The sequence below is a fragment of the Phasianus colchicus genome, chromosome 1 (assembly GCF_987193195.1).
Source record: "Phasianus colchicus chromosome 1, bPhaCol1.hap1.1, whole genome shotgun sequence".
Lineage (NCBI taxonomy): Eukaryota > Metazoa > Chordata > Aves > Galliformes > Phasianidae > Phasianus > Phasianus colchicus.
The window spans coordinates 151,317,087-151,333,251 of NC_143436.1; the positions used below are offsets into that span (position 1 = coordinate 151,317,087).

Consider the following 16,165-nt stretch of genomic DNA (forward strand, 5'->3'; position numbering starts at 1 on the left):
AAATTTTGCAATAAAATGTATTTTTCATAGTAACTAGTATTTTCGAATAATAAAATTTTGGCAAAGTTTTGTCAAAGAAGAAAGTTGAAAAAAACATTAATTATATAATATTAAGTTCTTTAAACATGAAAAGTTACTGAAAGAATTCTGAAAAAAAGTTTTGCAGAATAAAAATAACTTATACTATTTTCTTCTTCGTGTCTGACACTTTGCAGTTATTCCTTTATTTTTTCCCCATTATTTTGCACTGAAATGTTATCCTAATTTTCAGTCTTCTCCCTTAAAAAAAAAAAAAAAAAAAAAAAAAAAGTTTGAAAAATGAGAAAAGAAAAAATAGCAGGAGGATTAAAGAAAATCCATTTTTAAGATTAGAAGACCTCAATATGCATATTTTAGCTTAATGATATCAGCCAACATCTATCATAAAAAAGTTTTCTTCTAGAATATTCATGGAATTAATGAAGCATTGTAAACTTGCATCATAACAAGCTTCTTTGTTGCTTCTTCATGAAAAGACATATAACAAACAGAATGCAGTATGTATTAATTTTAAATAATTAGCAGGGAGTAATTTTTTTTTTACTTAGCAGCTTAGCTAGAAATGGAGCTTTCTTGTTTAGCTTCCACAGTGATTTGATTTACTGTATTGTGTAGTAAGTTTTTCTTGAAAGACATTTGAAAATACTTACGAAATAAACTGTAGAGCAATGGAATGAAGTTATCAGTAAACCAATATCAATAAATATTTTAGAGAATGGGGAGATAAATGATATCAACTAAGAGTATTTCAAGCATATTTATTTCCTGTTACTCTATACATTGGTAACAATGTGTCAAAGGTGAAGATGAAAATGCGTATTTTTCTCTGAAATACTGTTATATGCTGAAGTTTCTGATGATTTCAACATAAATTCAGTACAGTCAACAACAGCATTTTTTTAAAAAACAAAAATCACTGAAATGTTGATTCCTGAAGACGCAAATATATTTAGATAAATATTTAGATATATATATGTGTGCTTTGTATATATGTACATATATTTATATAATTATATATCTTTTAAATTTTAATCACAGTTTCCTGAGGCTTGAAATTCAAAATAAATGTCCAAGGTCAGGATATCTATGCTGAAATAGACTTTGTTATTGTCCTTCAATTGCATACAGTGAGAATTATTCCCACTTCTAAACACAGACGTTCATACAGGCCCACCAAGGGGTATAGTTGAGCACAGCAGCCAAGGTAGTGGTTCCTCAGAGAAAGTGTAGAAAATGCCATGAGACAGAAAGACAGAGGCAGGGAAACAACACTGCAATCAGTAAGTTTAGAGGGGAGGAAACGGGGAGGAGAAAAAGGTTCTCCAGGCTAACACAGAGATTCCTTTTTAAGGGATCACAGTGAAGCAGGTTTCACTGAATGGCCAGGGTTGGAAGGGACATCAAGGATCATGAATCTCCAATCTCCGTGCCACATGCAGGGCCACAAACCTCCCCTTTTAATACTAGACCAGGCTGCCCAGGGCCCCATCCAATCTGGACTTGAACACCTCTAGAACATGTTTCTTGACAGGAACCCACATTTCTTACTAAAAGACTAAAACCTGTTGGAGAGCCCATGTCCAAATAAAGAAAAAGTTTGAGAAAGAAGGAACAACACAGAGAAAAGCAGTTTTCTGTTATAGTAAAAGGAGAGTTGAATTAGGAGCGAAGGAGTTAAACTGGACATGAGAAACAGGGAAGGAAAGTGTTTTTATTATTATTATTATTATTATTATTATTATTATTATTATTATTATTATTATTATTATTATTTCTTTGTTTCTCACAACTGAAATTCATTTAATTTGGCAAAAATATTTATATATATATTTTCCTAACAGATCTCTTTTGCCCACAACACTAATTGTCCACCATTCTCTCTTGTTGTCTTCATCTGAATCCAAGAAGATTTTTCATTCTTTTTTCTTTCTTTGCCCCAGAGAGAACCTGGAGTGTATGAATGGCTGGGTGTCATAGTGGATAAAATTACACCTCACTAGTGCAGTAGCATGTAGCATATTTACTGATACAAAATAGTGATTTAACAAAGTCTAAGTCAGCAATTTCACAAGATTTGAAATGATAGAGTACACTTGATATTTTGCTTCATAGAGGACAGGATTAAACACTCTGGTCCAGCAGACATTCTAATTAAGTCATGAGGTTCAAAGTTCATTCCCTTGATAACTCCTTGAAACAAAGGTAGCCTAAATGTGGTTGGATTCACTCCTAGTCCCTAGTATAAGGTTTCCACTGCTGATCTAGTATTAAAAATCAACTAAAGAGCATTTAAGTAATTTGTTCTTGTGACTATGACCCTGATTTGAAATCCCACGAAATATCCTACAAAATACCTACGAAATACTTACTGGGACTGCTAAATTAGCTATTAAGTATAACAGCTTCCTGAAAATACATAAATCTTTAAATAAAATAAACAAAGAGATTAAGAAGATCAAAACTGAAAGAAATACGACCACAAAAAGCTTCTCACAAATACGGTTCACTGTGTATCTAGATCAAATCCTTAATCAGATTAAATCAAATCTAAATCAAATTCCTTGATCAGACTATTACAGACTGGAAATTTCACTTGCTCTCATTGTTTCCATAGTCTTTAAAATGATAAAGTAAAAATAAAAACCAATGAAACAGACAGTGAAATACAGCTATTTTTTAATTTATAATTGAAGATATTTACAATCTCCTTCATCAGGAAGATCTCTCATGGGTGATTCTTTTTGCTGAGATGTGATTAGTATATAAACATATATATATTCTACAGAACAGCTATAACAACAGAAGAAGGAAACATTAACAACTGAAAACATTAATAAAATGGATGAAAAATATGAACCTAGAGCAGAGAAATGGGCTCCATTTTTCAAAAATACCTAAGACTGTAATATGTGGTACAGATATATATAGGTATTTATTTTCAGACTTATCTTTTTCTGTATTTCTCTGTGTCACTGATAGAAACAACTACACAAGACACTTTGCCCGTAAAAGATAAGCAGGAATATATTTTCTGACATTGATATAAGGTAATAATTTTACTGTGACTTAATGAGATATGAGATGGTTGCATACACATGATTATTTCCTACACAGGAGAGAATTAGATACTGTATGATCAACATACAGAGTGGTGTGGTTAGACTGGTGTGAAAATCCTTCTTTGTTTTTTGGCTCAAATTTCTTGTGATAAGACTCTGATTGATTTGTTGAGGAGGTAAGTGATGGGTGCTATCGTGTGACAGTTGACATCACTTTGGGAACATTCAAAAGCCCCTTCCTCCAGAGTTGCTTACCTCCGGAAGAGAGTGCTCAGGAGTGTTTACTTGCAGAAGATCTGGCCTGTGACTAAATAGCTCCAGCTTGGTATGGGAAAACTGGGGAATGATACTATCGTGTCCTGTGAAAAACAGGATGCAGATGGGAATCCCTTCTCCCTCTTATTTGCTGGCAAGGCCCGGAAGGTGGGAACAAAGGAGTTTCTGCTGAGATCCCAGAGCCAGAAGCTGCCACTCCAAGGAAAGCTGACTCAACCACTTTGGATTTGAGCTGTCACTCCAAAGACAGCTGACTTGACCACTTTGAAAGCATTGAAAGGGGGCCATCATCGCCATGGTTGTTGTCGTCGCCATCACCAACAGAACAACAATGCCCAACAACCCACCACTACTGAAGATCAATGTCTGAACTACGAACCACACTGCATCCATGGTGGCGACTATCTCTGTCTTGCTTTCTATAAAGACTCCTTGCTTCTTCTTTCCTATCTTTTCTATCCCCCTCCTTCCCTTCCCCATTACCCTAATTCATAATAGTGTCCATCCTCCCCTTCCCCATCTCCCTGATTAAGATCTGTAATAAACTGGTCGGACCAACCGTTGTTTCTTAATCTCACGCCGGGTATACAGATATTAAAAGAACCTCCTCTCCTCCTATAAATCGGAGCGAGACAACTGGTATCTACAGACAGTACAGCTACAAAAATTATCACAATAGAAAGAATAATCAAAAACAAATAAAAAAAACCCACCTTACAGGAAAACTCCAAAGAGAGCAATCTCCAAGAAAAAATCCTTCCTCAGGGGCAATCAGCCCTTAAATGGTGTCTAGGAAAGGTGGAACCAGGCTCCACCCCTTTTGGTCACACAGGGAATTGCCTTCACCTCTGCTCCTGCAGCTGACTCATTGCTTGCCTCAGGTGATCAATCAGAGGTTCGGGCCATGATTCAACAATTCCCATACACTCCACCTCTTCACGGCATGAACCAATGATTGAGTTAACTAGAGGGTGAGCCTTCCCTAGTATAGAGATCTGACACATCACAACACTTATACAATTTTCAGTCGCAATGCATGTTGTCACAATTTAAGACGAATGATGATTGATATATGCTGAGAGTTCATGATCGTTCATGGGCCAGCTTTCAATGGTGTTACTGGAGGCATGTAGTCATGAGGTGCAAGTCCATCCTATGTTCTATCAGTACTATGTAGACCATCATCAAGTGTCGCACGTGATTTCACAGTAACACTGGAATGCTTTGATGGCATTCCTTTTGGTGATCCTAGAGAGTCAAAGACTCATGGGGAGTAATATAGGTGTTGCAAGGGTACCAGGAGGGGAAGATCTGCCCTCCAGGACAAGATACAGGCCGTATTTCTCTCCTAGGTCAACACTTCAGCTTGTAATGGGGCATGCCCTGGCTGCCTATACCACACCTTCTGGCGAGATGTCTGTGGCTGCATAACTATCAGGCACCAAAGGAGGTGTCCTGATCTGCCATAGGGACATGATGGGGATCCCTTTAGCAATGAAGATTGGAATGTTGACTGCAATATCAGTAGGCCTATGTACCTATTACCAGAGGGACTACTGAGCCTCCCACCTCCAATAATCTCCCCCAAGATGCACGTAGGCCACACCACTTGGGTTCCACCCGCACCTTCCAAGGCCATTTTATTATATGGGTACCCAGATCTCAATTCGCAGGGGCAGGGAGCAGAATATTATTTTCACTACCAATCTGGGGTCTTATTTGATTATCAGTGCCCGTAATTTGGATCCTAAGCATGGAGGCCCATGTTGTCTGTAGCATTTTCAGGGCACTGGGTCTGCTGTCTCAGGGTCTTTCATTCAGGTCCCAGGGTTTCACAGACTCTTTTCATCCACCCCTGCAGGGACTGAGAATCTGTCTTCAGGGCAGCCTTAAGAATACCGTTACAACATTCAATGAGGACTGCCCCCATTGGATTATATGGCAGGTGGAATCGCCATTTGATGTCATTTTCTTCCACCCAGCGTTGTATCATTGCACCAGTAAAAAGGGTCCCTTGGTTGCTCTCAATGACTTGAGGTGTCCCGTAGGCAGACATCAGTTTAGTGAGTGCCTTGATGGTATATGCATGGTTTGCTTTCGGTACTGGATAGGCCTGCAGTAGCCCACTTGCAGTGTCGACACAGGTCAGGGCATATCTCGCTTTAGGAGCTGCCCACAGTGTCTTTTGTCCTGCATGCCGTAGCTTCTGATGTAACCAATGGGCGATGACCATCCCTCTCATCAAACTAGACTGTCTCGATGGAGGGATGGTATGCTACCACTTTCCACTTGCTCGAGTTGCTTTTGCTGGACTCATCTGTGTACCAGGCATCTTCAGGGATAGGATATTTTCACTCCTGAACAGGACTCTTCTCTGATGGAAACAACAATGTTTCTTTTGGTGATCACTGTGATATGTCACTGGACCTAGGATATTCTGAAATTCTTCTTTCAATGGTAATGAAGACAGACTTTTCCTCTGGCTGAGGTAGACCCATTGTGCTACTGTTTGCGCTTGAGCCACTCCCATCTTAGGATGGTGTGCCAGATCACCCCTTAATCAACAGCGTGGTCCTAACTTTATTTCAGCCGTTTGGGTTATTGGCTCTACCACCTGTAATGTGGAATAGGCAGCCAGTAACTGCTTTTTAAACATACTATATCTTTCTTTTGCTCCATGCCAGACCTGAGACCAGAATCCAATGAGGGTCCAAACAGAACTCTGGCGTTGCCACAGGCCCCAGCCAAAGCCATTCTCAGTGACATGAACATCCAACTAGGCTGGGAGGGTAGGATCAAATATTCCCAATGCCTGTGCTTGTTTAACTGCCAACTTTGCCTGTTGGAAAGTGCCCTGTTCTGTTCTCCCCCAGTCCCATAGTTGTTCCTTTTTCATGAGTCTGTACAGTAGCCTCAGCAGCTGCACTAAATGAGGTATAAAGGAACACCAGTTTCCCAATATACCTAGAAATTCCTGTAGCTTCTTTGGTGTTGTAGGGACTGGGAATGCCTGAACCTTATCTATGGCAGCACTAGGTAGTACCTTGGTCTTTCCTGACCAAACCACCCACCTCCAGAAGTTTTACGGACTGGTCTGGACCTTGCACCTTCTGAGGATTTATAGCCCATTCTCTTTCTTGCAGACAGGTAATCAATAAATCTGCTGCCTGTCCTACTGCCTCCAGTGAGTTGGATGTAAACAGGAGATCATCAGTATAATGATTTAAGTTAACATTATCAGATTTTCTACAATTAGCCAGGTCTTGTGCCACTAGATTACGACAATATGTTGGCCAATGCATATACCTCTGTGGCAGGACCTGAAAGGTCCATTGCCTGCCTCCCCACATAAACACAAACTGATCTTGTGATTCTTGAGATATTGGGATACTGAAGAACACATTTGCTAAATCTAGGACACAATGATAGGTTTTTATCTTCCTACTCAATGTGTCTATTAGGGATGCAATATTGGGTACGGCTGCATGAATAGGCAGCGTGGCCTTATTTAATTTGCTATAATACACTGTCATTCTTCATGTTCCATCCTATTTTCACACTGGCTATATGGCATATTGTAAGTCAGACTTAAAAAACTTTCTGTTCAGCAAACGAAGGCAATGACAGAGACTTTATTTGAGAAATAGATATCCAAGAGGAATTAACTCACCCTTTCTGGTAACAGTTTGGAGAAAAGGATAAGCTCAGGAATTTGACCCTCCCCCGTTCATACCATTGCGCTGTAGCAGAGAAGGGCAGGGGGAAAGGGGAACCTGCACAGACTCAGATGGCACGGGAAGTATTGCAGAGACAGAAGGGGTGGTTCTAGACCCCACCCCCCCAGCCTGCTCTAGGCACTCATGTACTCACGTAGCTCACACATTGGTTCAGGCTGTGACATTGGAAATCCACTATGCTTTCTTAGACTGTTTTCTTCTTCTGGGCTACCTTTAAGTTGTTGAACTATAAAAAGGAGAAAATTAAAAAAAAAAAAAAAGAAAAAGAAAAAGAAAAATGGTTACAAAAATTGTTGAAATTGAATTGATGCCAGCGTCACATAAAGTAATTTGAAGGACTGTAGCTTCAGTGCTGACAGAACACACTAATCTTCTCACATTCTAACCATTTGATTCGTTGCAGAAGTGATTATGAAAGATATAGAACATAATGATTCTTGTGGGGCCCTTCAGACTCAGAATACTCCATCATTCCGTGCTCATGCTATGCTGCATAATAGATCACATAAATAATCTGAAATCTCCTACAAAATGTTCATCATCTATTCTTTGTGATGAATATTTGTCAACGATTTACGGGCTAGTTTGGCCCAGTTCTGTGACTATTGGTGTGGAGGGATTTGCGAAACCGCGCTTCTGGAAAGGGGAAATAGGGGATGCTGAATAATTAAAAACAGCATCAATGATCTGGGGACAAACAAACTGATTTACTAAGTATAGTATTGGAATGCAAGATAACACACCATAATACAATATAATTAGAATTGAAGCTAATAAATCCAATATAATTAGAGAAAAAGTGTCTGATCACTGAAGGCCTCACCATACGCTAAGGTGAAATGTGCAGCTTGAGTAAACAGCAGGAAGGAGAGCCAAAGGAAGAAACCTTGCCAGAGTTTATATCTCCTCTCTGAACACAAAGCATTCAGGGGCGTGTAGTTCCTCTTCCGGACAGGTGCCCAGAACTGGAGCATTAACTCTTTAACTCCCAGTGCATTACATGATGTTATGATGTGGAATACTGTATGGAAACTGCTGAATCATGGCCTGAACCTCTGATTGATCACCCGAGATGAGCAATGAGTCAGCCCTGGAAGCACAGGTGAAAACAAATCTCCTGTGCTACCGGAAGGGGTGGAGCCTGGCTTCACCTCCCCTAAACTCTATTTAAGAGCTGACTAGCACTGGGGGAGGATCTTTTTTGGAAATTACTTCTCTTGGAGTCTCCTTAGCAAGCCCAGGACAAGGATAAGCTTTCCATCCGTTCTTCTTAAGTGTGATAACCTGTTTAGCCTAACTTTCCTGTATATTTCTTAATTATAACATCTGTATATTCATTGATTACACAAATACCGACAATCAAAAATCATAAAACCATGATATTCCCCCCCTTATTCTACATGGTCATGCTTAATATATACAAACAAACCAGAATTACTAAACATTATACTCACATGCACACGTATGCATATACATGGAATTACTGCACTCCCCAACATCAAATTCCTTTGTGGTACATATTGAACATCCCCATTTTTCTGCATCACCCACCAAGTGGACCCAGGTCCCTGGGCAAAAACAGTTCCACAAAGAGGTTTGCCCTTCCCAGAAGCTGGAAAGACCCAAATTGCTTTTCCCAACATGTTCATTACATGTACTACAGGGACCTTATCTCCCTAGACAGTATGCAGGGAGCTGGCAGGACCATCACAATTGACAGATCCTCTAGTATTGACCAACCAGGTGGCTTCTGCCTAATGCTTCTTCCAGTGCTTAAATATTCCACCACCCATTGCTTTCAACATGGTTTTAACAACCCATTGTACTGTTCAATTTTACCAGAAGCTAGTCCATGATAGGGATATGATAAATCCACTCAATGCCATGATCCTTTGGCCCAAGTATTTACAAGAGAATTTTTGAAATGAGTCCATTATCTGACTCAATTCTTTCTGGAGTACTATGTTACCACAGGACTTGTTTCTCAAGACCTAACATGGTGTTTCAGGTAGCAAGTGTTCAATACCTAAAGGGAGCCTACAGAGAGGAGGGGAATCAACTATTTGAAAGGGTTGATAACTGCAGAACAAAGGGAAACGGTTTGAAGTTGAGGGAGGGGAGATATAGGTTGGATGTCAGGGGGAAATTCTTTACAGAGAGAGTGGTGAGGAGCTGGAACAGTGAGGTTCTGGATGTCCCGTCCCTGGAGGTGTTCAAGGCCAGACTGGATGGCGCCCTGGGCAGCCTGGTCTAGCATTAAATGTGGAGGTTGGTGGCCCTGTATGTGGAAGGGGGGTTGGGGATTCATGATCCTTGAGGTCCCTTCCAACCATGGCCATTCTGTGATTCTGTGATTCTTTGATACCTAGTGGTTGCCTCTACCATAGTAAGCACATAACACCACTGTGAGATCGTGGCAAGGTGATATAATCAACCTGCCACACTTCCCCATATTTATACTTTTGCCATCGCCTTTCCCCAAAAAGAGGTTTCATCCTCTTGGCTTGTTTAATTGCGGCACATGTTTCACAGTCATAAATAACCTGTGCAATAGCATCCATAGTTAAGTCCACTCACCGATCTCTCACCCATTTATATGTTTCACCTCTTCCTTGATGGCCTAAGGTCTCGTGGGCCCACCGAGCTAGAAATAATTCACTCTTGTGTTGCCAGTCCAAGTCTATTTGAGCCACCTCAATTTTGGCAGCTTGATCTACCTGATGGTTGTTTTGTTGTTCTTCAGTAGCCCAACTCTTGGGTACATGAGCATCTACATGATGCACCTTTACAACCATATCCTTTATTCGGGCAGCAATATCTTTCCACAGTTCAGCAGCCCAAATAGGTTTACCCCTTCTTTGCCAGTTGTTTTGCTCCCACTGCTGTAATCACCCCCATAAGGCATTTGCCACCATTCATGAGTCAGTATAAAGATAAAGCACGGCCACCTCTCCCGTTCAGCAACATCTAAGGCCAGTTGGACAGCCTTTACTTCTGCAAACTGACTTGATTCTCCTTTCCCTTCAGTGGCCTCTGTGACTTGTCGTGTAGGACTCCACACAGCAGCTTTCCATCTGCAATTATTCCCCACTGTATGACATGATCCATCAGTGAAAAGGGCATATTTTCATTTTCTTTTAGATCATTGTATGGTGGAGCCCCTTTAGCTCGCGATACTTCTTCTGCCGGTGATGTTCCAAACTTTTTGCCTTCAAGCCTGTCCATGATCACCTCTAGGATTCCTGGACAACTGAGGTTCTCCATTTGAGCTCGCTGAGTAATCAATGCCATCCAATTACTCCAAGTGGCATCAGTAGCATGATGGGTGGAGAGGACCTTTCCTTGAACATCCAGTTCAACACTAGCAGTCAAGGTGCTAGAAGAAACTGTGTTTCAGTACTGATTGCTTCGGAAGCAGCCCGAACCCCCTCATACGCGGGTAAGATCTCCTTTTCAGTTGGAGTGTAGCACTTTAAGACCCTCTGTACGCTCAACACCAGAATCCCAGGGGTCGAACTTGGGTCTCTCCTGAGGCTCTTTGTCACAAACTCCAAGTGGGACCTTTCTCTCCAGCAGCAGTGTAGAGGATGTTCTTTACATCCTGTCCCATCCATACTGGCCCCAGGGCCACGGCACGGGCTATCTCTTGTTTAATCTCTTCAGATGCCTGTTGCTGCTCAGGATCCCACACAAAATCTTTCTTCTCCCATGTCACCTGATAAAGGGGGCTTACAATGAGGCTATAGTTTGGAGCATGGATTTCCAAAAGCCCACTACACCCAGAAATGATTGTGTCTCTTTCTTATTAGTGAGCGAAGACAAGGCTTTTGTTGATCACACCCGACGGGATGTGATGATGTCCATCTTACCACTTTATACCTAGGAACTGAATTTCCTGGGCAAGTCCTTTCACTTTGCTTCACTTAATAGTGAAACCAGCACACAGAAAGATCTGGATTATTTGCCCTCCTTTCTCAAAAACTTCCCTTGCTGTGTTGCCCCACACAGTAATGTCATCAATATACTTGAAGTGCTCAGGAGCACCGCCCTGTTCCAGTGCAGCTTGGATCAACCCATGGCAAATGGTTGGGCTATGTTTCCACCCCTGGGGAAAACGATTCCAGGTATACTGAATGCCCCTCCAGGTGAAAGCAAACTGTGGCCTACATTCTTTGGCCGAAGGAATGGAGAAAAAGGCATTAGCAGTATCAATGGTGGCATACCATTTGGCTGCTTTTGACTCCAATTCATATTGGAGTTCTAAGGTGTCCGGTACAGCACCACTCAGTGCGGGTGTGACTTCATTCAGGCCACAGTAGTCCACTGTCAGCCTCCATTCTCCACTGGCTTTACGCACTGGCCACATGGGGCTATTAAAAGGTGAGTGAGTCTTGCTAATCACTCCCTGATTCTCTAGTTGACGAATCAACTTATGAATGGGGAGCAAAGAATCCCTGTTGGTGAGGTACTGCCGTCTCTGCACTGTTTTTGTAGCAATCGGTACCTGTTGCTTTTTTAAGTAGCAACCCCACAACAGACGGATCTTCTGACAGGCCAGACAAAACAGACAACTACTTAACACTTTCTGTATCTACAGCAGCTATTCCAAAGGCCCATCAATACCCCTTAGGATCCTTGAAATATCCCCTTCTGAGGTTGTAGTAGGCGTGGCGAGGAAACGGAATGTGACGGGGTCAGGTTCCCTATGCTCCGAGCTTGCCAGGTGATGCCCTGTGATAGGACAGCAAGCATGCAAGGGGTGTAGACAAAGCAGGACAAGAATGTGGGTATTTAAGTGCCTGCTACATTCCAATAAACGCCATTTTGCTTCACCTATTCTGGGGGTCTGCGCAAGCATTTGGCCCCGACCTGGTCAGGGTTGGTCTCGCTGGGACGTGGCGCCCTCGGTTGGCAGAGGACGAACAACATGAAGAAGCAACAAGTGGTGACCCCGACATGATCTGCCTATCGAGGGTTAACCACCCGGCATGCCCATGAAGCGGAGAAGCCTGTGAGGTGGCGGCAGGTTGCTCACGGAAGACACATCGCGGAGAGAGCCTGTGAGGTGGCGGCAGGTCGCGTGTGTAACCATGGAACAAGTGATTAAGGTACTTTTGCAGTTTTGTAAAGAGCACTGTGGTAAAAATACTCCTTCGCGGAAGGAGATCGCCGCGGTGCTGTCGCTTTTAGAAAAAAGGGGGGAGCTGGACTCTTCCCAGCAAGTGTTAGATTCATGCAGGTGGGATTCACTCACCTCGGCACTATGTCAGCGTGCCATGAACAACCAGAAAGCCGCGGAACTTAAGACGTGGGGTTTGATACTTGGAGCCCTTAAGGCGGCTAAGGGGGAGGGTAAGCTTAGGGCAGAAAAGAAGGGGGGAGGGGCCGCGGGGAGTGGGACTTTGGAATCTTGCAGGTCCGACGAACAAAGGACGGCGAGCGGGATGGCGAACGGGGGCGGAGACATGAAGAAAGGGGAACCGCTGGATCTGCCATGTGACCCAACGGCTCCGCCTCCGCCCTACCCTAGGCGGCAGTTATATCCTTCTTTGGAAAAGTTAGCTCAGACGGAACTGCCCACAGAGGGAAGCGCGAAAGACAGGAGTCAGGTTACAGACTGGGTAAAGATTAAGGAGGAGGTAGAAGAGAGGGGTCTCACGAAACTGGTTGCGCTTCCGGTCGTGGTATTGGAGGAGGGAGGACCGATTTGGGTTCCGTTGGACCCGAAAGGGGTAGCGAGGGTGATCGAGGCGATAGAAAAGAAGGGGTTGAAATCCCCCCTGACAATGAATGCCCTTGAAACTCTTACTGTGCAAGGACCCCTGTTACCATACGACATTGAGAATCTAATGCGCATGGTGTTGAAACCAGTACAGTACACGCTGTGGAAGGAGGAGTGGCAAGCGCGGCTTAGGCAGATGTTAGTGACAGCGCAGAATGATCAGGGGAACCCATTAAACGCGTCCAACATTCAGAGATTAATGGGTAGCGCACCAGGTATGCTAACTGCCCAGGCTCAGGTTACCCAACTGAGACCCGGGGAGCTGATAGCTACATCTGATGCCGCTTTAGAGGCGTTTAGGAGGCTCGCAAGGAATGCAGAGCCCTCTACCCCATGGACAGAGATTACGCAGGGCCCCACGGAGTCATTCCAGGATTTTGCGGATAGATTAATTAAAGCAGTAGAGGGGTCAGACCTACCCAGAGCGGTCCACGGTCCTGTTATCTTGGACTGCTTGTATCAGAAATCGAGTGGGGATATACGAGTCTTGCTGAGAGTGGCCTCAGAAAAGTTTCATACCCCTGGTGAGGTCATCAAATATGTACTGGACAAGCAGAAATCACACTCGTCTGTGGCAGGTGAGGTTGCCGCCGCAGTGGCAGGAGTGCTGGTGGCACACGGAGAGGTTGGCCGCCAGATTGGAGATTGGCCACTAGGACCATGTTTTAGGTGCGGTCAGCTGGGTCATATCAAGGCCCAGTGCAGGAGCAACACAGGGGGATGGCAGCATTGTAAATGTACGGCAGTTTGGGACTTTTATGGGTATGGGTTCTCTTTCAAAAGGGGTGCCAACGAGGTGCTATGGAATAACAAAACGGCCAAGGCGTTGCCCCCTGGAATCTTCTTGATTTGTGGAGATAGAGCCTGGCAGGGCATCCCGCACAATGCCTTAGGGGGACCCTGTTACCTAGGGGAGCTGACGTTACTGTCTCCGAATTTCACGACATGGATGCAATATGGTCCGCACGTGACAAGCCATCGTGTTAAACGGTCGAGCCCTGTTCCGGAGAGCTGCAATGACGAGGTAGAGTTGTGGAGTGCCACAGCACAGATATTCGCATCGTTTTTCGCCCCTGGGGTTGCCGCAGCACAGAGCTTGGCTCAGATTGAACGCCTAGCATGTTGGTCGGTTAAGCAGGCGAATTTAACGACATTAGTACTGAATGCGATGTTAGAGGACACGAACAGCATTCGACATGCAGTGCTGCAAAATAGAGCGGCCATCGATTTCTTGCTCCTGGCACAGGGGCATGGGTGTGAGGACCTAGAAGGAATGTGTTGCTTCAATCTTAGCGACCACAGTGTATCCATCCATAAAGCGCTGAAAGCCCTGCAAGACCACTCAAATAAGATCCAAGTGGAAGACGATCCCATCGGGGACTGGCTTAAAGGCGTGTTTGGCAGCTTTGGAGGGTGGGTTGCGAAGATTATTAGGGTAGTTGCGCTAGTATTGCTTGTAATAATTGGTATTGCGGCCATTTTGCCATGCATAATCATGTGCTTCCAGAATTGCCTCTCAAGAATTATGTGGCAAGTTATGGATCAGCGGATACAGTATCACAAGGTGAAGGATCAGCTATGAAGTTTGCGTTCGTGCTGTGACGGGTTAGTAGCTTTTGAGCATAGGGAGGGGGAGATGTAGTAGGCGTGGCGAGGAAACGGAATGTGACGGGGTCAGGTTCCCTATGCTCTGAGCTTGCCAGGTGATGCCCTGTGATAGGACAGCAAGCATGCAAGGGGTGTAGACAAAGCAGGACAAGAATGTGGGTATTTAAGTGCCTGCTACATTCCAATAAACGCCATTTTGCTTCACCTATTCTGGGGGTCTGTGCAAGCATTTGGCCCCGACCTGGTCAGGGTCGGTCTCACTGGGACGTGGCGCCCTCGGTTGGCAGAGGATGAACAACACGAAGAAACAACATGAGGTAATCAATATCAGGTATATATGGAGCCCCTGAGCTGGTCACAGTAGGATGTTTTTGCCAGTCTTTACCAGTGAGGCAGATTTTGGCCTCCAACATAATCAGCTCTTGGGAACCCCCAGTCACCCCACAAATATAAATTGATTCTGTCCCTTGGTGACTCAAAGGCACTAGAGTGCACTGAGCACCAGTGTCCACCTTATATTTCTGTGGTTCTGATGTGCCAGGCCATCTAATCCACACAGTCCAATACACTCTATTATCACTTTCTGCCCCCTGGCTGGGGGCAGGGCTCCTCTATTTGTTACCTCTGTTGGTCCTACGGCTACTGTCATATCCTGCAGCAACTGGAACACTCACGTTTTTGGAGGAGTTCACCTTGGTGGTTGATCATTCTTATAATTCTTTTACCTGTGCTTGAAGTGCAGGAGTGTTTTTTTTTTTTTTTTTTTATGTCACTTGTTTGTATCTTCTCTGTGGTTACCTAAGTAACGGCACGGTAATACGTGATATAGTCTTACTGTTGTCACTTACACGATCAGCAGGACATCTTCTTTTGATAGCTGAGACATTGGATGACACACGTTGGGAAGAAACCAAGTTGATCAGCCCTTCCAATTGGCTGTTTTAGGAATTTTGATCCCCATCGGATGTATCTGATATCACCATGGATTCATCAGCATTAAGCACAGTAGACAGTTCATCTATTATATCTTCTTGATTGCTCTCCATTCTCCAGTTTTTCAGCTACTTTTGCAATGGCTGAAACACAACCTCCTAGAGGGTTTAAATGTCTTGAAGTTTATTAATCAGTTTATTCATAAGGGGTCTCTTTCCCCTCTGCCATACATTGCTACAAATTACTGGCATACCTTTCTGGTGCAGTCTTTGTGAATATACGCCACATATTTGGTGTACACCTGACTCTCAGGATCTGCTCTTGGTCTGGCTTATCAGGAATGAAAGTGGGGCTATGTAGCATTTCCACCACAGCATATTCTCTCAAATAATGGATGCCTTTTTCCCTATCAGTTCATTTCTTTTTCTCAGGCATCAGATCGCCTTTGAAGGGGTATCTTTCTTTCTTGGTTAACACCATCTGCTTCCAGAGGGTGAAGGACCCATTCTGGCATGTACTAATACCTCTGTCAATGGCTGAGTCCTCACCCAGTTGGCGAGCTTCTCTACTATCTAGCCACACACTGTTGGCCCTATTGTCCCAACATCGAAGTAACCAGGTGACAATAGTCTCATTTGGGCGGCATGAAGTGTCTTTTCTCAGATCTCAAATTTCATTCATTTTCAGAGATCAGTCAGTATTGGTAAGAATGTCTTGCTCACCTCCTACTC

At 43.6% G+C, this 16,165-nt stretch overlaps 2 protein-coding genes across 2 annotated transcripts in view; one reads left to right on the forward strand and one right to left on the reverse strand.

Moving 5' to 3' along the window:
* The window catches only part of LOC149920149 (uncharacterized), a 566,570-nt gene that overhangs the window by 17,468 nt on the left and 532,937 nt on the right, over positions 1-16,165 (reverse strand). The window lies entirely within an intron of this gene.
* LOC116241014 (uncharacterized) lies at positions 12,202-14,475 on the forward strand. Its single transcript, XM_090144118.1, has 2 exons — positions 12,202-13,917; positions 14,401-14,475. The coding sequence occupies exons 1-2, from the start codon at positions 12,202-12,204 to the stop codon at positions 14,473-14,475; spliced, it is 1,791 nt and encodes a 596-aa protein (XP_090000244.1).